Source organism: Pipistrellus kuhlii, unplaced genomic scaffold (assembly GCF_014108245.1).
Source record: "Pipistrellus kuhlii isolate mPipKuh1 unplaced genomic scaffold, mPipKuh1.p scaffold_m20_p_5, whole genome shotgun sequence".
In the NCBI taxonomy this organism is placed as follows: domain Eukaryota; kingdom Metazoa; phylum Chordata; class Mammalia; order Chiroptera; family Vespertilionidae; genus Pipistrellus; species Pipistrellus kuhlii.
This window is the reverse complement of record NW_023425551.1, coordinates 65,338,139-65,361,316: the sequence shown is the minus strand read 5'-3', so window position 1 is coordinate 65,361,316 and position 23,178 is coordinate 65,338,139. Positions and strand designations below refer to the sequence as shown.

General features: G+C 35.9%; 1 protein-coding gene across 6 annotated transcripts in view; it reads left to right on the top strand.

Annotated features, from left to right (window-relative positions):
• Positions 1-23,178, top strand: part of LOC118706153 (muscular LMNA interacting protein) — a 241,572-nt gene that overhangs the window by 113,603 nt on the left and 104,791 nt on the right. For all 6 annotated transcript variants that reach the window (XM_045572971.1, XM_045572969.1, XM_045572966.1 and 3 more), the window contains exons 3-4: positions 9,893-11,470; positions 22,004-22,075. In XM_045572971.1, the coding sequence (XP_045428927.1) occupies positions 9,893-11,470; positions 22,004-22,075 (1,650 nt within the window). The remainder of the gene's footprint in view (positions 1-9,892; positions 11,471-22,003; positions 22,076-23,178) is intronic.

Sequence of the window (23,178 nt, the reverse complement as noted above, 5' to 3'; positions counted from 1 at the left end):
AAAAAAAATCTTTAGTTATTTGTTTGGAATTTAAGCTTTCATAGCCTAACCCAAATGTCATTTTCTACATATCGATACATCTCGCACCTCTCTTCTTCAGTTCTCACAAATTCTCACCAAAGTTCACACTTCATACCTTTCCATCCCAGAGCTCTTGATATCTCTGTGTGTAATGCTTCTTTCTTCCCCAGATCCAAGGTCATTTTTCCCCAGGCTACTTGAGACTCTAGTTCAGCTCAAGTAGTACCTTTTCCTAGACATCCTTTTAAAGGTGGGTTAGTTTTTCCTTTTCATCTCTGTCATTTTTTTTATACTTTTGTAGCCTCTTCAATGCTTATACTAATTGATTTTATCTTTCTTCCTCACTAGACTGAGAAGTCAAAGTCTGTCTCCTGTTTATTTTTGTATCCATAGCACAGAGTGTAGTGTCTTGAACATAGGTGAAGTTCAATAAGGTATAAGAAAAGAAAAATATTTGGAAGTTTATATCTTTGAAGTTTTTTCTCAGATATTGACTCCTTTATGAAATCTGCTTTAGTTCTTTCAGTGAAAGCAAACTCTCTCTCAATTTAATTCTGATAACTTTTTCCCCTGAACATTTTTTTATTACAATTATCTTATTACAGCATGTATTATAACTACGTAGATTTGTGCCTCATCTTCCACAGCAGACTGTAAATTCTTTTATAGGTAAAGACCCTGTTAAATCCATTTCTATTAAACATTTTGTTCACTATAGTAGTTACTGTATAATCTTGAACATAGTCAGTATAAATATAGGGTTGAGTTTATTTTTATTTGAAGTATTTCTATTGTAGTGGCTTGTAGAATTTCATTTATAAAGTGTAAGTAAAAAGTAAAAATGCTATATAAGTATTTTAAAAGGATTTTAAAATTAAAATCCTCATAAATAAAATTCAGAAAAAAGTATTGTTTTTGAATGTTGGTGTAAAGATGTAAGAATTGTCTTACCTTGGGATAGTATTAGCATTCAAAGGGAGGTGAATATACAAACAGAGTGATTACAAACACAGAGTGATTTTTCTGAAAGACTTAGGATAAAATCTGGATTTAGGCAATGATAGTGTGAATAAAAAGACAAACTTATGGGGTTGAGTTAATTGAATTATTTTATGAGGGAAAAGTAACAATGCTTGATTTTATAACCAAGGAAATTAGATAAATGTTGGATTAACTGGGGGAAAAAATAACAGGTATTGGGAAGGGATAGGAAGAGGTAAGACATTTAAGGGTAGCTTGAGATGCCTTGGAAGCATGGCATGATGATATCTAAAAGGAAAGTAGGAGTATGAATCTGGAACACTGGAAAAGCTGGGAGATTGGAGATACTTGCTGCATAAATTAAAACAATGAGAATGGATATACATATATTGTAGATAGCTATAGCTATAGCTATCAATATAGATATAGCTATAGATATAGATATAGCTATAGCTATAGCTATAGATATAGATATAGATATAGATATAGATGATATAAATGATATAGCTATAGATATAGATATATAGATATAGATAGATATAGATCTATCTATCTATATCTATCTATCTATCTATCTATCTATCTATCTATCTATCATCTATCTATCATCATCTATCTACCTATTAAGAGGACATAAGATACAAGTCAGGAAACAGTAAGATATAAAGATCCTGTGGAAGTAGGGAAGCCACTGAAAGAGACTGAGAAGGGACCAAAGAAGCTGGAGAGAGGGGTTCATGCAATGAAAGCTAAAGGGGCTTCCAACAAAAAGAGTGGAATACGAACAAGGTCATATACCTAAATATGTAATAGTTAAATTTATTGATTTTTTAAAGGTAGCTCAGTAATTTGTTTTATAGAATTCAAATGAATCTGGCATCAATCATATCACATTGAGAAAGCAAAATAACAATAACATAATAATAAATAATACCTTTCTGACAATGTGACATAATTTGAGTACTGACCCAGGTTTATCAAGTATGAAGCACAATAATTCTCCAACTTTTATGCTGAGAGACCTCATGGAGAATGAAGCTTTCCTTTACAACATTGTACTTTCATATTTTCTAGCTGCCTTGCCAGATATTTTTAATGGACATTAGCAAGGACTTTTGCCAAGTGGGGCAACCAGGTTAATCTATGCTGCTGCTTGATTAGGGAAGAAGGGCAGGCTGGGAGATTCAAGAGGTCCTGATCAAAGCTGAAGAAAGGATCAAAGGTTGTTTGCTGACATAGTTGGATATGAAACATTATGGCAACCTCTCTCCTCGGTATTAACAGGACCAGAAGATGTGTAGGGATGAGACCAGGGATATGAGGTCTGACCTGGCCACAGTCAATTTGAAATATGGAATCCCTTTCACTCTCCTGGGTGAGCCCCTAGAACCTTGTCTGCCATTTCCTTCTTGGAGCCACACGTCCTTTGTGCTTTCTCTTACTCTGGGAGAGGCAGGATGAGGTTCCCTACCATCTGACCAGTTCAGCTACAGAAGAGGCACTTGGTGCCTTTTATTAAAACATAAAATTTAATATAATATAAAATATAAATGTAATACAAGGAAAATATAAAACAAAGTTCAATAAAACAGGTCCTCACAGCTTTTTAAATCTGGAAATTAGGACGTTATTTGGTGACTTTAATGTGAATAGTGTGAGTGGGGTGGTAGAGGCACAAATCAAGTTGAGAAATAGATAGGTGATGAGGAAAGGGACTTCCATGTGTTGGAGGGATGGTATGGGAAAACGAAAATGAGGCGGGCAACTGACTGGCCATGTTCTTCTGGGTGATTACTTGTAATCATAAACCTTTGCTTCTTCATTTGTAAAATGGGATAGTGATATCAACTTTCCTTATGAAGGTTAAATTAAATTATATATTTATTAATTTATATTTATACATAAAATTATAGTTTCTGGCCCAACATAAGTTCTCAACAAATAATTTACTGTATTTTAGAAATTTAAGAAGGTAGCATGTTTTGGGGTGCAGGGTAAAGAACATGAGAGGAGAAGAGGATTTTTATACTATTGGTTCAAATGTAGCTTGGATGTAAAAAATGAGAAAATAAGATCAGAATAACTGGTTAAGGTAAAATAAAGGAGGTTTTTACATAAAATTATTGGAAATTTGGACATTAGATTTCCTGGACCTATGGAAAAGGGATTAAATTGAATTATTTGGACAGGACATTAGACATAAAAATCTTCCTTATACCCCTGGGGCCTCAATGCTCCAGTATATTTGTGAGCCTCATTATGACCAAAAAATCTTCTTGCCTTCTGGTCCCATCATCTACCACAATGCCTGGGACACTTGTAGGTGCTCTGATAAGTGAATAAATGATCCTCCTTTTCACATTACCCTGGGATATCAATAGGGACTAGACATTATAAGAATTGTTTTAACCCAGAGCTGAGAAAAATCTGTCAGAGAGTAAGAAAGAGAGCCTAGGACTCCTGCCTCATATCTTAGCTCCTGTTCCATAGTTTATTAAAATAAATCCTCCAAACATAGCTTTTGCTTTAGCAATTGAAGACTAAAAAGCTGATAGGTTAAACTTCCGTGTTAGATTCTGTTAACTGCTGGGAGGACTAGCTTAAAATGACTGAAGTAGTTCCTGAAAAATGGCATAAATATCAAGAAGCTGGGAAGTAATGTGCACCTATCATCTGGATGACACTCTAGCTGCTAACTAGATGACACTCTGGCTTGCTCAAGTAGGTGAGAGGTGATTCATGTATTATCTCAGATTCTGGGAGGGCTCTCTTGGTCATATAATTGCCTTGAGGCAGTTGTGATAATGTAGAGGCCCTCATTCTTTTGTTATACACATTCCTAACCAAGTGATTTTTAAAAACACATTTATTTATTTTTTAATTAAAGTATAGTTGGTATATACTTATATTAGCTTCATGTGTATAATATAGTGAATAAATCTTACAATGTGATCACCACAGTGAAATCTAGTAACCATCCATCACTGTGCAAAATTTTCACCATACTATTAATAATAGAGGCCCAGTACATGAAAATCATGCACTTGGGGGGGGGGGTGAGGAGGCTCAGCCTGGCCTGTACCCTCTCACAGTCTGGGAGCCCTCAGAGGATGTCCTACTGACGGCTCAGGCCGGATCCTCCAGGGGAATGGGCCTAAGACGACAGTTAAACATCCTTAGCACTGCCACAGAGACAGGATTGGCTCCCGCCACTGCAGCTGCACTCACCAGCCATGAGGCTGGCTTCTGGCTGAGCAGCACTCCCCCTGTGAGAGTACATTGACCACCAGGGGGAAGCTCCTGCATCGAGCACCTGCCTCCTGGTGGCAGTGTGTAGCATAGCAACTAGTCATTCTGCTGTTGCGTCTATTTGAATATTAGCCTTTTATTATATAGGATATTTCATTTTATCTTTGAATAAAGTCACCAGGTGCTGATTTTAATTTTTTAACCACCTTTTTCTAGTGATCTTCCCACTGCCACCTCCCCATTTCCCTTCTTGTTTGGGATGAGGATATGATTCTGTCCTCTTAATCTTTTTGTCACTGTCTATGGTGAGTGAGATTGGATACACTTAGGAGAAATTTTCTGACTCTGTTTGAGGCCCCAGATTCTGCTCTGATGCTGGTGGAATCCCTGTGATCCCTGCCTGATGGTCTGTTGCTTCCTCTGGATGAAGCATCATTTGTACCATTAGCTCAAAGGATAGAGGAAGTACATTTATGGGAAATCATGTTGCTTTGACAATTCCAGCAGAAAGATGATGGAGCCTTCAAAAGGAGTGTCTCCTGACTTGATATCAGAACTTTTTTTTTTTTTCTCCTCTATGGTGAGGTAAGCCTGAATTGGCCATCAGAGTCACTGTTTTCTCCGTCCCTCACCCAACTTCACTGTCTGGAGTTCGTAGCAGAGTTAGAGGGGACAATCTCTGAAGGAGGTGATGAGGCCTTCTTTAAGGAGACACCATGTCCCTGCTGTATGTGCTTTTGTTCTTACATTTGCGGGATACTTCTTCATTCTTGCAGGAAGGAAATATGCCTTGCACTAGACACTAAGGGGATAAACTTTAAAAGGCATAGTACCTACCTCCTAAGAACTTGAAAACAGATGCATCTGAATACAATGACAATGAAAGATAACACATTCAGGGAACAATGGGAAGTGCAGGGGAGGACACCTAAATCAGCCTCAAACCTCAGGAAAGGTTCACATCGGATGAGCTAAAGTACAACGGTTAAGTACAAGTTTTCTGGGCAAACAAGCAGTGCTCAGGCATTTCTAGGAATCAGCAGAGAGAAGTTCCAACATATTAGTACTGAAGAAAAAAAAAAAGAAGGACTGATGAAACAGATGCCACAGATAAAGCAGTTTTAAAAAGAAGGGAGAGATAGGAAGTGTTATATTCTAGAGAGAAATCAGAAAAGATAAGGGATCCAAGTGCCTGTTGGGTTTAGAAAATAATAAATCATTGTAGACAATGGAGATAAGAGCCTGTGGAAGAGAGGGGTGGGAGGACTATTAAGAAGCCAGTGGAAAGTGTATTAGTTTTCCATTGCTGCATAACAGATCTCCATAAATTTAGTGGCTTAAAAATGTTTATTCTATTTATTTGCTCTGCTATTTTGATCTCTAACACTTTGATTCATTTTTTATTTTATTTTTTAAAATATATTTTATTGATTTTTTTTTACAGAGAGGAAGAGAGAGGGATAGAGAGTTAAAAACATTGATGAGAGAGAATCATTGATCAGCTGCCTCTTGTACACCCCCTACTAGAGATGTGCCGGCAACCCAGGTACATGCCCTTGACCGGAATCAAACCTGGGACCTTTCAGTCCGCAGGCTGAGGCTTTATCCACTGAGCCAAACCAGTTTCGGCTTGATTCATTTTTTAAAAACTCACTTGATTAGGTCATTCCCACACAGGATAATCTCCTGTTTGATTAACTTCAAGTCACCTGGTGAGGGACTTTAATTACATCTACAAAATTCCTTTCCCTTTGCCAGGTTCTATTAATTAGAAGCAAGTCACAACTTTCTCGAGGAGGGGATTATATTATATAAGAGTGGGATTCTGGGAAGTCACTTTAGGGTGTGTTGGCCATGAAAAGGAAATCAATGCAGTGATTGTATGGTAAAGATGTAACTGTCAAGAAAACCACATGGATCTGTAACTGTGGGAAAGACAGAACTCATTTTGATCCTAGTGTATGTATATGCATACATTTCTAATTAGCTTTTACTACTTAAAAAACCATGCCAAAATTCAGTGTTTGTCAGGAACAACCTTCTATTTAGCTCAGAAATCTGACAGTCAACAATTTGGCAAGGTTAAGCCCAGTGGTTCCACAGGACTGGATCTTTGTTGTGGTTCACTTATGTGTCTGTGATTGGCTTCTGGATTGGTTTGGAGATGTTAAGCTGTCTGGTGGCTGGTTAGTTGAGATGTCGTATTGTACTTTCCAGCAGACTAGCTGGACTCATTCACATTATGGTAATGTTCTGCACTCAGCAAGCCAGTAAGCTCCAATGCACATTGCTTTTCTAGCTGCTTCTTATATCACATTTGCTAATGATCTACTGGCCAAAACAAATTATATGGCCAGTTGAGCTAACAGGGTTAACAAAAGGAGTTTGCCTTTTTAATGAAAAGACTAGAGAATGGTGAAAATTTTTGTAATCCTTATGATGTTTTAAATATTAGAGAAATTCTGTTTTATATTTATGTTAAGACGAGAGAGCTAGTTAAAAAAAAAAAAAAAAAAAAAAAAAAAAAAAAAAAAAAAAAGCCGAAACCGGTTTGGCTCAGTGGTAGAGCGTCGGTCTGTGGACTGAAAGGTCCCAGGTTCGATTCCGGTCAAGGGCATGTACATTGGTTGTGGGCACATCCCCGGTAGGAGGTGTGCAAGAGGCAGCTGGTTGATGTTTCTCTCTCATCGACATTTCTAGCTCTGTATCCCTCTCTCCTCCTCTCTGTGGAAAAAAAAAAAAAAAAAAAAAAAGGATGAATACATAGCCTATGAGGATAACTGACTAAATGTGATCCCTAAGAAGACAGGATCTTCTGTGACTCAGAGTACATAGAGAAAATGAACCTTTAAAAAGTGAAAAGTCGTAATTTTTCTAGAATAAATAGAAGAAAATGAGGGTAGATCAAGAAAATTTTATTTTCCTGGTAATCTCAGTTTTCCTTAGAGAAAAGCAATCTAAGTTGTTGAGTATAGTGAGAGAATGGTGGGAAAATGTTTCATGGTGAGTGTTGACTTTTTGGAAGATCTGTTGTTCAGAACAGGAGGGTAAGCTGATGACAGCAGAACACTGCAAGTATCCTCTGTTACTGAGATTATGTGAATGTATTCCAGGATTCAAGAGAGTCTTTCTAGGAAAAGAGTTTTGAAAAATGACTTTGTAGGAGATGTGTGGTAAGGGGGCTCAAATAATCAGAGGAGGGTTTGGGATTGGAGTACATAGTCAGGGGTAGCCCTGAGAGGTGTTTGAAGCAAAGGACTCAACAAAGATCAGATTTGTAATAAATAGTGGAGAAGGAGAACAAGTTTGAGGGAGAAGGAATTAGAGCAACAGTAACAAACCTAGTAACAAGCAGCACAAGGAGTTATTAGTGGGAGAGAATGAAAGAATGAAAATAATTTATAGACCTTAATAGAGAAATAAGGGGTTTACAGGGAAGAGGTAAAATAAAGGCTAGGCAACTCACTGAGCATTTGACAGGTATCTATTCTTTCTGCATAAAATCATTCATGTCTTTAGCTCCTCTTTTAAAAATAAACTTATTGATGAGAGGAACTCAGGACAATGAGTATTTTTCATTAAAAAATGCATTCTTCACTCCTTGAAATTTTAAAGAAACATGGTGCAACAACAGAGTATATTTACAAATTAGAAATGTATCTATTATAAATATTAACATACAGAATATTAAAATATGTAGATTATTATAAACAATAAACATTCTTAGATTTTCCAGAGTTTTTCTTTTAGAAGTTCTTTATAATTAACTATTAAAAAGTACCATAAAACTTTGAGTTACTCATATTAGCAAAAAATATGACTTTATGTACTAGAAAATTTGGTAATTAGAATTCACACACTCGAAAAAGTTTGTTAGAATAATATTTTCCTCTGAATGAGATCCTCAAAATTATGGCCCTATGATTTATTATGAAATTTTGATGAATAATCAGGATAAATTAATGAGTTTGTCATATAAATTGAAATTATTTAGAAACATGACTGAAAGGATAATGGGATTTTGGGGTTCTATTACTAATTTATAAAATTCTTTACTAAAAGCTGTGGCACAACATGAAAAGGCACCCTACCAGGTCTTGAAATGTTTTCATTCCTTCTGTGAGGAGACCATCATTGGAAACAATAAGAGAAGAATTTTATTTATGATTAATCACATGAAACAGTTCTACAATCACTGAGGGAATTTTTAAGCTTTCTTTCTCAATTTCTCTGCTTGATGTTTTCAATTATCCTATATTATGGATATTCTGGGTTATGCCAATGGACTCAAATATTATTTATTGTGGCAAGAATTTTGTGTTGTACATACATATGTGGCTTACATATAAAAAGAAATTAATATTTTGGGGGTTTTTGCTCAGAAACTGGAAAGTCTAGGGTGAGTGGTTTGAATTTATTAGTTTTAAATATTTTTCAGAACACAAAACTATATGATATGAAAATCTTTACTTTAGAACTGATGGATACCTTAACATGGACACCTTAAGCAAAACCAAGAAGTATCTTTTACTAAATTTTTAAGTCAACCTTTTATTAAGTTTAAATCTTATGATCATACATTTTCTTGCTATGTAATGCAAAAATGTATACATATAAAATCACTTGATAAATATTCTTTAATGCCCTAAATTCTTTGTTAGACACAGTAGTTTCTCTTATGAATTGATAGAATCAAAGCAATGATTTTGAAAGAAAACCTATGTTTAAAAGATTTACTTTAGACTCACTTGTAATTTCAGTATTTGTCTTAAAAATAGAACACAGGAATACTTACACCTTGTTATTTCACAAGCTCATCCTAGCCTTGCTTGACAAGGATACATTATTTCTCCATCTGTTTTGTGTGGAATTGAGAGTTAGTTGCACTGTTTAAGGTACATTACATTTGTAAAGTACTCTGGATGCTTTGATATGAAAGAACACGTGTCCCTTTCAGTAACAAACGACCAAGTTGTTTGTTATGTGTTTATCCTGGCAAGTAATTAGGGAAAATATTTTTGTAAGCTAAAATTCCCTCTTTGTTTTGGACTTTGCTTTCCCCCTCTCATTGTATATTGATATTGGGTGCTACATCTTTTGAATTCTGGGCATTTTTTTTTTTAGGTTCACAATATGTAACAGTAGTCCAGATTTTTAGAATTTCAAACTTTGAAGTATGTTAAATTTTTTGAGGACTGTAGTCATTATTATTATATGATGGTTTATATTCTTACAATGAAAACAAATCTATTTCATTTTCCGAGGTGAATTTTGAAATTTAGATTGACTATTATTTAAATCTTTTCAAATCACATAATTCCCAATTAAGATAACTCTTTTAGATTCTGTAAGTAAATCATTTTATAAATGGAAATATACAAATATAACTTAATATTGATGCTCATTCAGGGGAATACATGAGCTGTTGTATATAATACTTCAAGTTTTCTAATATTCTTTTCCAAATTCAAAACAAGGCCTCTTTGGCAAAACAGAACTTCTTCCATTTTTATGGAGTTTAAGATGCCTCTTTTCATGTAAACTATTAGGACTGTTTGCATAAACACACAAGTGCTAAGACTATATGGATAGCTTCACAAATAATGTCCTATTACAATCTGTCTGTTTCTCTCTCCTCCAGTCAACTTCTTCTTCCACTACCTCTGAGCAGCTTGCCTGTAAACCACCTGCTTTCTCCTTTGTTTCTCCAACTAATCAGAAAGCACCACCTGACCCCGCTAAGCTCGGCGGGGCCTCTGCCCTAGAGGAATTCCACACTAGGAGGCTGGACGCCAGTGGGGCCTTGGTGGAAGAAACAGCCACGTATTTCCACACTTCTGCTCACTCATCGCCCTTTTTTGCATCGAAGGGCACCTCCTCGACGTTTCAGCTTCCCCTTTCCACCCAGTTATCAGGCCCTAATTTGTCCAGTCTCAGTGAAGCAGATCAGAAACCTGGGCAGACCTTGGAAGTTCTGAAGAAGACAGCGTCAGCCTCACAGGTCCTTAGCCCCGGAGAAAGTCTGAGACCCTCTTCTCCTCCACCGTCCTCCAGTGCTTCTCTGAAGTCGAATTCAGCCTCGTACATACCAGTCCGTATTGTCATGCATTCACTCTCCCCAAGTCCCAAACCATTCCCTTCCTCTCTCCATGGCTCTTCTTCTACCATCTGTAGCCCAATGTCTTCTAGTGGAAATCTCTCCAGGTCAGGGGTGAAATCCCTGGTGCCCTCCCGCCTTTCTCTTCTCACTGCCATCCTCAAGTCAAACCCTTCTCACCAGAGACCCATGTCCCCTGCATCCTGTCCCACTTTCTCTCTCAACTCCCTGGCTTCGTCTACACTCACACTTGATCAAAAAGCAAAGCAAGCCCCATCCACACCTAAAAAATCTCTCTCAAGTTGCTCACTGAGTGGCAAGTCTCCTTGGCAGGGGGAACACCAGGATTCTGAATTTAGCCAGCCATCCTTTCACGTACCTTTTTTCACCCAATCTGCTCCCCTTCCTCAGGCACACCCCCTTTCTCCCACAAAACATGAGAGTAGTAGTAGTAGCCTGGCTTCTTTAAATGTAGAGAAGATACCATCACCCACTTCTTTGAAGAGTAATTCAATCCCCTCCCTGCTACAAACAAAGACATCCAGTCCTATAGGTCTTCCTCCTGCTTCACAAAGATTTTATCCTTTTTCTTGGAAGAGCGAAAGGGATCCTGACCTCTGGGGTCCAGAAAATCCCAGGAATATTTACACATATCCTTCTGCATCAGCCTCCTCTATGTCACCATCTGCATTTCCCACTAACCAAAGAGCCACACTCTCCTCTCCAGAGAAAAGTTTCCATCCTTCTCCAGTTCTTTCAGACCTGCTACACAGGTCCCAGAGAGCATCACCACTGCTCTCAGGCCAAGGACAGAATCCTTCTGCTCCTACTTCACCGCCTGGCTCCAGTGCTAGCTCTGCCTCTTTTCCCAAATTGGGGTCCTCCCCTTCCCCTCACACTCATCTTCCTACTCAGGCACTCCAGCTCAGTCCTTCAGCACTGCACCCACATTGTGGCAGTGGCACCTTACCTTCAAGATCCGGGAAATCGGAAAGCTCAATATCTGACCACAGGTCATCTGTTTCAACCCCGTCACCTCCCACCTCTCTAACAAGAACCAAGGAGCTGATTTCACCTTGTGCATTTTCCTTGCCAACAGACCCTGAGAATAAGAAACCCAAGGTATTTTTTTGCATGTTGCATGGTGCATGCTTACTTTGAAATATGGAAGATTTTTTTTTTTTTTTGCAAGGGGGTAAAATCAATGATTATGACATTTCATTCTATTCCTATGAGAAAGTGCAAGTGTGGGGTTGGGTGTGGCTAAGATTTGGTATATTTGAACATGGAGTTGAATTATAATCTGCCTAAAGTTGTGCATGTTTCTGTGAAATACTGACTTTGTATATCCTACTGTTATGATAAATTCTTATATTTTTATTGTTTCAGGCATAAAATGAGTTATATCATTGATTCAAAAGCTGGAATTTAAAGCAGCTAGTAGAGATTTGGTGATATGATACATGTCTTATTATTTAATAAGATGGAATCAATTATCCATAAAAATATTCTGTACTGATAGAATTATAGGTAAGATTAGTATATAAAGAAACATTATCTTAGATCTAAGCCCATATTCTAGGCCAAAACAATTTAAAAACTTTCTATTTCCCTTGCCATCATTCACTTATAAGTATTAATTTTTCCACTTCTACCAGGTTGATTTCATTATTGCTCTTCAGACCTCAAGCTAAATCAATATGCATTTAGCTATATCCACATAGGGCAAAAGGAAATAGAAATTTCCTTTATATGTGAAAATGACTTGATTTATAATAAACATGAAAAACTTAGTAATTTGAAATACTGAGAAAATAGACAGGCTGGGTATAAGAAAATAGATTTAATAAAGTAGAAATATTGACTTCTGAGTACTCCAAAACAACTCACTGAGCAGAGATGTAAAACTGGCATTAATTTTAATGCTAGAAGCCCAGTGTGAGAAATTGTATGGCCTCACCCACCTGCACCCTTCTCCTTGTGCTCTCCTCCCTGTGCTCATAGCCCCTCCCACCCATGTGCAGTCCACTGTGCTTGCAGCCCCACCCACCTGCCTGCTGTCTTGCCGCACTCGCAGCCTCACTTACCCACATGTACCTAGCTGTGCCCACCAACCTGCTGCCTCATCTACCTGCCAGTCATGGGCCTTGCTGTGCTTGGAGCCTGTGGTCCATTGGGGAGGGACCGAGAGGTGCTCCATGTACTTCATGGTGCCCAGTTGTTTGGTCGCTATGATGTTACAGCCATGGGCTATTTTTATATATAGATGAGACTGGAAATATTTGAAGTAATGATCCATAGAGCTTATTTCTTTTGGAAGAAGGCAACACGGCTATAGAACATGCCAGCTTCCCAGATATTCTCAAAAAATTTAGAATGTACATATTATACACCCAGAGCTTGGTCATTGCTACATAAATAAAATAAAATTATGAAAGTGCTTGTATTAAGAGGGAATTCAAATTTTCAGTTCAGTGAATTGAAGTAACACAGTTTTACTGCTTCCAATTTCCATGGAGACTGTGTCCAACTCTGTTTGAAGGATGAACTTAAGATAGGAAAGATAAAACAACTCACATGCTCTTATTAATGATGTAGTTCAACATAAAAAGCATGCATGCATTAAACATCCACTGTAATCCTACCTCTATACTAGATTTTTTGAGATGTGTATAATTGTGCTTCTGTGTGTATTTAAGGAAAGTAAGAGAGCATTTTTTTTGTCTTAAATTAAAAATATATATATCTTTATTGATTTCAGAGAAGAAGGGAGAGGGAGAGAGATAGAAACATCAAGGATAAGAGAGAATCATTGATCAGCCATCTCCTGTATGTCCCCTACTGGGGATCAAACCTGCAACCTGGGCTTGTGACCTTGGCCAGAATCAAGCCTGGGACCGTTCAGTCCGCAGGCCCACTGGGTCAAACCAGCCAGGGCAATTATTTTATTTAAAAAAATACATATATAGGTAATGTGGAAAATCGATAATAATGCTAGAAAACAAGTATAAGGAAACATTCACATAGTACATATAATTGTACACTAAATTTGATATAATATCAATAGAAATATCATGAGAGGCTGGTTGAAATAGTATTTATCTTAGTGAAGAGAAAGGAGTTGATATTTCAGAAAGGGTAAATAACCAGGGAAATGTAAGTGGAGACATAAGAAGATTGGCTTATCATTGGATAGTGATAATAATAATAATAATGATGATTATAGTAACAGATATCAAATGCTTTCTGTGAATCAAGAAATATCTTAGTAGTTATTCAAAATAGTTAAAAATTAATTAAAAGGAACAATGTCAATTAATTTTATGACCATATGAGATTGGTTATATTATTTTCTCCATTTTTATACACCAAGAAACTGAAGTTCAGTGAACAGTTTATTATGTTTTGTAGCTGTAAAACAAACAAAAAATATATATATCAAGTATTATTTTGGCTTTATTTAATAATTCTCATGAAGAAAATCATTGTTATAGAATAAGGATAAGAATTATCAATTTATATAATATTTGAGGCATTTAAAATGTATTATTAGAGATTATTAATTTCTTGCATTTTAAGCTTTCAAAGGAAATGGGATAAAGAAAAATCTAACATTTTTATAGTTCTAAATTGAAAATCTTATTTATTTGAGGTAAAATGACCTAGTGATTATCTTCTTAATGCATATGCAATTATGAAATTTATTTGTGCTATATTACAAATACCTGGTGATGTAAACATTATCATTTCCTTAATGTATTAATTATTTCCTGAACCCTGTGGCCATGCACCTAAGTCATTCCTCACCTTTGTGGGAAATGACTGTACTCTGGAGGCTTCTTCCAAGTGTTTCTGTTTGTTTCATTCATGTTTTGTCCTGTTTTTGGAGAGAGCTGGAAGAGGCTTGGCCCAGCGGGGCTTTTGCTAAAGCCAAGTCCTCTTTTTGTCCTAAAGTCAAGTTTGTTAAAGACCTGTTTTTCCACAGCTCATTTACTGCTCCCAATATTAAAGAACTTTCAGCATTTGCCCTCTATTTTATTTTCTTTATTTCCAAGTTTTTAGTTTTTAGAACTAAGCTTCTAGAAATGTATGATAAATTTGATGTGATTAAAATGTAAAAAGTATTAAGAAATTATAATTTATCTATTTTTACCTGATCCTTTGAAAAGAAAAATATTTCTTTTAATGGGTAAAAACTTATGATAACTTCTGCAAAAGGAGTCACTCTCTGAGATATGCTGTTCTTTGTCTATTTATTACTTCCTTGCTTCTTGCTATTATCTCTCCAGGTAAAAAAATCAGCCTGCATTTATATATATATATATATATATATTTGCAAATTATTTTTGAAGAAATTGTAACCTGAATATAAAAATTCATTAAAATGGATTCTGGAATAGGTAAATCTTATCCCAGTTTCTTTTGATGTTTGACTAGCCTTTATTAAATTGGTAAGATTATTTCATAGGTTGATAGGAGAAAATAGACAAAAGCTTTGGGATATCAAAGAATTTATATGCCTTTATGGATTGTTTCTTGTCTTGCTTCTTTTTCTGTGCTGCTAATCTTAGCACAGACCTATCTTTGAAATTAAAGAGCTTCAGATATATATCAGCTCCACTCAGTGCCAGCTCCTAAAAGGAAAGAGTTCCTGGAATACAAATGGCCATCCTATTAAAACATGAATATTTGAATGACATTAGTTCAAAGTCTGGGCCCTGCTGGCCTTTGATATGAAAATAAAATGGAACAGTAGAACATGCTGAGCTAAATTCAGGTACAAAGTATGTGTAATCTTTCTTTTCCATAGTTTGAATCTTAAGGTTCTGAATCTGTATGCATTAGTTTGATACAGTTGACATATTTTTATATCAGGTATAGTTCAGAATAACATTTCACAATATGTTCAGGGCTGTAAATAGATGGGCATTTCCCAGGATGTTGTTCAGGCTACTCTTCGATCAACATCTATGTTGTCTGAGATATTTTTAACCCCTTGGGAAAGCCTAAATATCACAAAATTAATCCATGGAGTTATATTCAGGTTCTAATACATTTTTCATTTATTTATGAAACAGTTTAAAATTTCTCCTAGTGAGTCATGAAGTTACATTCACTCACCCATGATGATGGTGTGCTTGTGTTGTCCTTAAAAGTTATTTGGAAACAACATATTTAAGGAATTAGTTGGGAGCTTTTTAATATTTTATGAACTTGTAGCTGGTGTGATTTTAAAAAAATAAACTATCTTTCTTTTAGGCATCTAAATATTTCCAAATATGTCATACTGGAAACTTGGTGGCAACAGACTTTATGTAACTTTCTCCATTTCTGCTAATCTGTATATAATCTGGGAAATGAGCAATATGAAATATACCTCCAAGAGCTAGAATGCTTAATGAGGATTCAAACAAACCATTCATTCATTCCATAAATATGTACTGAGGGCTTATTATGTGCCCAGATATGTATAAGGCACTTTTCAAAGTTGTAAGGAAATATTGCCACAAATAAAATGGCAAAAATTCCTGCTCATAGAAAGTTTATATTCTGTTGAGGCACAGAAATAATCAGTAATCCCCCTTCCCAAATAAATACATTTTCTTTTGTGTTAGAAGGACATATGTGGTAATGAAAAAGTATAGCAGGGTAAGAGATGGTGTCACAAATTAATATTGGGTAGTCACAGTAGGTTTCTTTCAGAATGTGCCATGCAAGGAGGTGTTGCTCATCAGAGAGTACAGTCAGGAAAAACCCCTGAGGCCAGAGTGTTTGGTAGATACAAAGAACAGGGAAGCCAGAGCGGCCAGAGTGGAGTGAGTGAGGGAACTTGAGGTTGTCAGAAGATGTAACTGTGAGCTATTGTAGGCCTGTGAGATCTTGCAGGCCACTTCTAAGTCTTTGATTTTTAATTTGAGTAAAACAGGAAGCAATTGGTGTGTGTGAAGGAAGGTTGAATAGATAACAGACAATCTTATCTATCTGGCTGTGTGTGAAGAACAGACTCTAAGAGAGTATGAGAGGAAGTAAGGAGACTTTAAGAGACTATTGCAGCCCTGGCCAGTATTGCTAAGTGGCTTAACAACAACAACAAAAAGAGGCTATTGCAACAATCTAAGCACGTGATGGTGGCTCTGGGAGGTTACAGAGTGAAGACAAAGATAGCATTTCTGTATATATTTTGTAGGTAGAAAAAAATTCGGCAATCCTTAAAGCTAGCCATATGTGAAAGACTAAAACAGCTAAGCTGTACATACGTACCTTCATGTTTCCTTTTTGTCTTTTACTCTACCTCCTCCTCCACAAAAGTTCTTGGCACCTTTCAGGGGATTCTAGATTTATGATTCTCCCATCCCTGCTATCTGTCACGTCCACCTCTTTACTAACCAATGCTGTGTCTCAATTTTTTTTTCTTTTTTTTTTTTTCTCCAGCTAGGTTTTCTGGATTCATTTTAGCAACGATTTACAATGTCAGGGATTGACCTTCTTTTAAATTTTTTACCCCTTGGGGAATATTTGCATTTTAATTGAGAGAAGCTTGTGCAGTTTAACTCAAAGAACATACTTAGGAATATATCCCAAGAAACTAGAAACACCAATCAGAAAAGATTTATGCACCCCTCTGTTTATAGCAGCGCAATTTACTTAAAAATCAACAACAGAGATTCAAGGTCATGAGTTTAAACCTGAAAGTTCAGATCATTGAAGGAAGATGACTTTAGGAACTTAACGTATTGGAAATGTCTCCAGGGCATGCTTGAATAGGGAAAGAGAGTTTCCAACATCTAAGAGTTGGCCTGAAGAAGAGGAACTTTAATTTTGGGTTTTTATATCCTCTGAATCAGCATAATTTTCAATTAAAAACTTTAATTTTAGTCAAATATTTGCTGAGTATCTGTTCTTGCCAGGATGATATTAGATGTTGGAAATAATATGAAATTCTCCCCTAAAAGATGTTACAGGGATGGCAAAAATATTACAATACAATGAAATAAGTATTATACATTTAGAGTGCTAGAAGCACAAAAGGATAAATCAGCCATGGAGAGGGCCCCTGGGGAAAAAGTCTAGGAAATTTTCTTAGTAGCTACTACTGTCATCTCTCCCTCTCCTACTCCTCCACTTCCGTTATAAAATCATTATAGAGCTTGTGCTCTGCCAGTGATCCAGATGTAAGGGAGATGTCTGGCAACTTCTTCTGTGAATTGTATCAGGATCTCAGTTGAGCTTTCATCTGAAGGAGAGTGACTCAGTGCAGGCATGTCACTGAAGAGCTGGAAGTATATGTGTAGAGTGATGCTCTCATCTTTGCTCATCGATGCTTCTGGCAAGAGAAGTTGGCCATAATGAAAGGCAGTCTCTTCACTAGAGTTCTCATTTGTCATTTATGTAATCTGAGGTTCTGCTTTACGTAAAGTGTAATCATGAGTTCAAATCCCTGATTCTTTAGGCAACTAATATATTTCACTTTGAGAACTTCTGGGTCTTTATAACTAAAGTCTGGTGTGGAAATTTAGGCACAGGGAATAGGAGATGGGTGGGGAATATTTTCTGAAAGAGAAGGATATGCTCTTGCTATCCCCATCCTCACATCCAAGATTTATATTATAATTTCCAGGATTGTCTATAAATAGGATTAATTCTGATAAACTTATATCTTAAAACTCCATTTCTTTTTCTAAATGTAAACTTTGCAGTGTAACTGTCATGTAGTGGATATTTAAGACATAGTTATTGGATATAGACTAAAAGCATAGATTAAAAATTGGAAGGATACAATTAAGTATCATTAATTATTTTGCTAAATTCAAGGTCAGGCTGGTCAGGTCTACCTTCTGTGATTCACTGAAGGTGATTCCAACCTGCAATATGACAGTCTATTATTCAAGTTATAATTACCTTGACTAGAGTGATTTCTAATTTTAAACAAAGGAAGGGAAAGAAATGAATCTGGTTTAATACCTGGAATCCTTAGAATGCTGAGAAAGAAATATGTTCCAAATTAGAATGTTGTTAAAAGAACCCAGAGGAAATATAGTGAACCTAAAACATATCTCTTATGGCAACAAGAATGATTTTCAGACTGAAAAGAAAAAGCTATATATGTCTTAGAAATGCATAAAGCCTAAGATAGATGAGGAACTAGAAAGATTGCCTAGTTCTGAGTAAGTTCATATTTCCTGGTCTAGATAAATTGTGTCTGAAAACAGATGACATTTCTACTTCTATTGCAAAACTGTTGTAACTAATGGGAAATAAGAGATTTACCAGGGAAAAAAGACGAGCCATATGTTCCATTTTTCCAGAAAAATGGAAGATAATTTCTGAAAATTATAACCTATATTCTTAGTTTATGAATGTTTACAACAACAGTTATAACGGGAAGTGAGACAGGTTTTTCAAGCAACAGACCTTTATTTATTGAATGCCCTCCATGTTCTAGCTTTTGTGATATCTTTCACTATATCAAGAACAAAAAGAGATATGTGAGTGTAATAACTTGTTTTTGTGAACTCACATTTATTCCAAGTGCTCAATTCAAAGCATCCTCAAGGTCACTCTCTAATCCATTAACTTATTTCACATTTCTACATATTATTGTCTTTCTAAAACTTGTCCTTTGCTTTCTTATTTGTTTAAAGTTTGTCTCTATTCACAAGGATGCAGGCTCTAGAGAGTAAAGTCTTGTTCACTGTACTTAGAGCAATGCATATCACAAAATACACAGTAGTATTTTGTTGAATGAATTCATGAATTGAACTGCGATATCCAAATGTATTTATAGGATTGATGGATGGCAGAACCCAGTAGGCAAGAGCTCTTTATTATTCATATATGACTTGAATGAAAATACAAATGACATGCCTAACAAACAGTCCATGAAATAATATAAAAATTTTTATCTTCATAGTTTATAGTGACAACCCAAATCTAGTCAGATGAAATTGGATAGACATAATGCCTAAAGTACTATTTTTGGATCTAGAGAAAAAGCATACCTACAGAATGGAGTTTGATTTCAACAAATGTTTAAAAAAAAAAAAAAAAGGATTAGAGATTTTAGGCCACTATGAAGTTCTGGGAGCCAGAAATCCAAAGTCAGGGTGTCAGCAGGGCTGCACTCTCTTGTCATTGTCTCCCGTCCTTGTCTCTCCCAGCTTCTGGGGCTCCTGCTCTCTTTGGCTGCTGGCTGCATAACTCCCATCTCTGCCTGTGTCCTCATATGGCCTTCTCCACCTCATGCTTCTTATGATCCAACAATATGAACTAACTCCAACTTCACTCTTCTGTACTTTCTAAACTCACCACAAAAAAGGAGGAGACAATTTTAATTATAATCTTCATTGTATTAGTTGAATTTATTGTCAAATCATAGAGGTGATAATTATATTCTACTTCGTGTTAAAAAAAATCTAGTTAGACACATGGCTTTTAAAAATTTAAAGAAATATCAACAGAGCAAAATGATGAGAACAGTGAAATTCATCAGTTAAGGATTGGTAAAGAGGAGTTGATAGGAATAGCAGTATAACTATCATGTCTAAGAGAGCTCTTAGAAGGCACATGATTCGAAGGGGAGAGAAATAGGAACAATGGAATGGTTGTACTGTATTTTGGCTCAATATAATGAAGAATTTTGCACCAATTCTAACAATTATGCTAAATGTGTTGCTTAGGAGGTAGGTAATTCTTCATGTGGTGGCAGAATAGAGGATCAGAGAGATTTATGTCTTGATAGGGGCGTTAAACCAGATGGCCTTCAACATCACTTTTGAATCCAAGATTCTATTGCATAATATGTGCATTAACAAGATACATCTCTGTACAGGTTTCTCCTGCTATAATCTTTGGGGCAGTAGAAGACAGGAGGACAAATGTTATAAATGATTATGCTTCCTGAAATGATAGGCAAGGGAATATGGTAGATAAGTGCACTGTTGTTGAGCTGGAGTGTCTGCACCCAGATCCCAGCTGTGACTTACTAGCTAGTTACCTTACATAAGTTATTTAGCATTCCTGCACTTTAGTTTCCATATATCAAATGGATATATTGTAATATAGTATCTGCTTAGTAGGTTTTCTGTAGTAATAAAATGAGGTAATACACAAAAAGCTTTTAGAATTATACCTGGCTCATAGTGATTGCTAGCTATTATTATCATTCCAGCTATTATTATAATTAAAAAGAATAAAATCATGATGGAGTATTAATGTATATTTTATTTTATAATATTTGTCTTCAGATATTTTTTTGGAGAATGCGTTATATTATAGAAAAAGGATGGCTATTGGATCCAAGCAAGCCTGGATGTCAAACCTGTTTCTTATTTTTTATGGGCTAATTAGTCTTAGACTAGACTACACCTGACCTCACCATGTCTCCTTTTCCTAATGACTCTTTAGTTATAGTCTTGTGGGACATTAAGTGATGCAATATATATAAACTTTCCCAGTAATAAAAGTCAGTTGTTATTCCCCATGAAGAGATGACATTTCATTTTGTTTTTTTTCATCCAAATAAATTATTGTCTGGAGGCCATAGCAGTTCAGAGTGAATATAGAGACTTGGGGCTTAAAAGGGGCCTGAGACTTCTTTTAGGTCTGGAATTTTGATTTCTCTTACCTTCATTGCTCCAGTTTAATGAAGGTTATTTCAATTATATCCATAAAACTCAAGGATTTATTTTACTTGATTGCCCTGTCTTCTTATGTAGATGGTTTAGTATGCTTTTTAGTGGACTGAGACAACGTGGAGCTGTGTGCAGATTTCCCCTTGCCTCCGAGTCTCTGGGTAAGCTGCCTGAGACAGGGGCTTCTGAAATGATAGGAGCCTTGAACTTAATTAAGCAGCTTGGAATCCAGAGTGGTATCAAAGCTGGGCTTTTGATTATGAATATTATCTTGATTCCTACAACTTCCTCATGTTCAGCCTTCTCCTCCCAACACTACACAAAACAAAACTTATACTGAGTTGTACTTAAAACTCAGGACATTTTATCATTTGATTCATTAACATTACTATGTTAGAAAATACAGGAGATGATAAGGTCTAAAAAATAAATTTAAGATCAAGAGCTTTCTAGTTTTTCCATTTTAGAGTTAAATTGATTAAACTACTTCTATTCAAAATATGCTGCTTATTAAACTGCTAGTAAATTTTATATATTCTGATTTTTGTTTTTATAAATGATATAAGATAATATATCATTAGTTCACTATAATTTATTGGCATAATATTTGTTAATATGGCACTATGAAAAATACTTTTCTTTGAGAATCAAAACAACAACAAAAAATAAATAAAAAGCAGCCATCACATTGAAAGAATAGCACTCCTATGAGGAAATGCTACTAATGAGAAATTTATATATAACTTTCTAGAGAGTGATATGTTTGAATTCTGAAGCTCTATATCATAAAATTGTCTATAATCCCTAGACTGATATTTTACTGCTCTGATAGTTCATTGCTTCTCATTCAAATGAAATATTAACATGGAGAGCTAATTTTTTTTTCTGTCAAGATCACGTTGGTCAAGCATAATAACTGTTTTCTTTGAGAACTTGTCATTTAACCTGGTAGAACTACTCTAAAATTATGTCATGTTCTTCCCTCTTTTCATCTCCACTCTTGCTTTCTGGTTACCCATTCTAGCAATACAAGACCAGTTCAAGCTACAAGGCTTTTGCAGCAATCCCTACCAACACATTGCTTTTGGAACAGAAGGTCAGTGTTGGCTAAAAAGCAGAGTAAATTTTATGTTTACAGTGTCACTTATGTTTTCTAAAATTTCTGTTTTAAAGATCTGTCTTTTCTAAAATAAAGTTATACTCTCAGTTTAGGATGATGTGAAGAAAACATCTTGGTGAATAAAATTGTAGACATCATTACTTTATCATTAGAGGCTAGATATGAGCTTAGAGTGTCCAGTCCAATGTCAAGTAGCCCTGGGAAACTTAATTTAAATTGGAAGGATCCTGTCCTTTGGAATTTTAGATTGTTGTGATATTCAAGAGCTTCCACCTCTATTTGCAGTGATCAAAAGAGTAGAGGCAAAATAGGGTTACATGTAAAACTGGCCAGCTTGGTCAAAACTTGGTGACTTAAAGTGGCTTGCACAGTGTAGATATGTGTTAGCTGAGTATCTAGATTAGCTCCTTAGATCCTATCATGGGCTAAACCTCTTTATACATTCCTGCTGGCTACTGATCCTACCTCCATAAATGAGAGGGAAGATTGAGATCACTTCCAGTGACTCATGCTTTTGCGTGACTTGAGGACACTTTTGCTTTGCCATTCAGTCATTAAATATAAATTATAGGATTCTACTTCAGCAGGTAACTTAAATTACAGCCTCTTGTTCAATAAGCACATTATAGATGCTCAAATAAAGGCCAAATAGAGGAACATATCAGAATCAAAGTGGAATCAATTATGAAATCTATGAAATTGTTCATTTCATATGTTATTTTGATGATTGCCCATTATTCCAATGGCCTATTGTTATGTTGAATCATAATAGCAGTATTTCTCAGCACAGACCCTCTGCCCATTTCAGATGGACATTTCTGAAATCTGGTCATTAGTACCTGCCTTCGCAGAAATGGGAGAAACTCTTCCCCTGAAGCAGCCAGGCAGGGAGAATTTGAGACCTGATGGGTCATGGTGTCTTTTTATCACCTAACCTGTCATATTTTCCTGGAGCTGAGTGCTTCTATTATATGAATGCTTTATTTAGAAAAACAATAGTTAATTCTTCTTGAAAAATTTTTGTAAGATAAAGTTGGATGGCATTATTAGTTCCAAAATTTCTGTCTACCAGCTCTCTT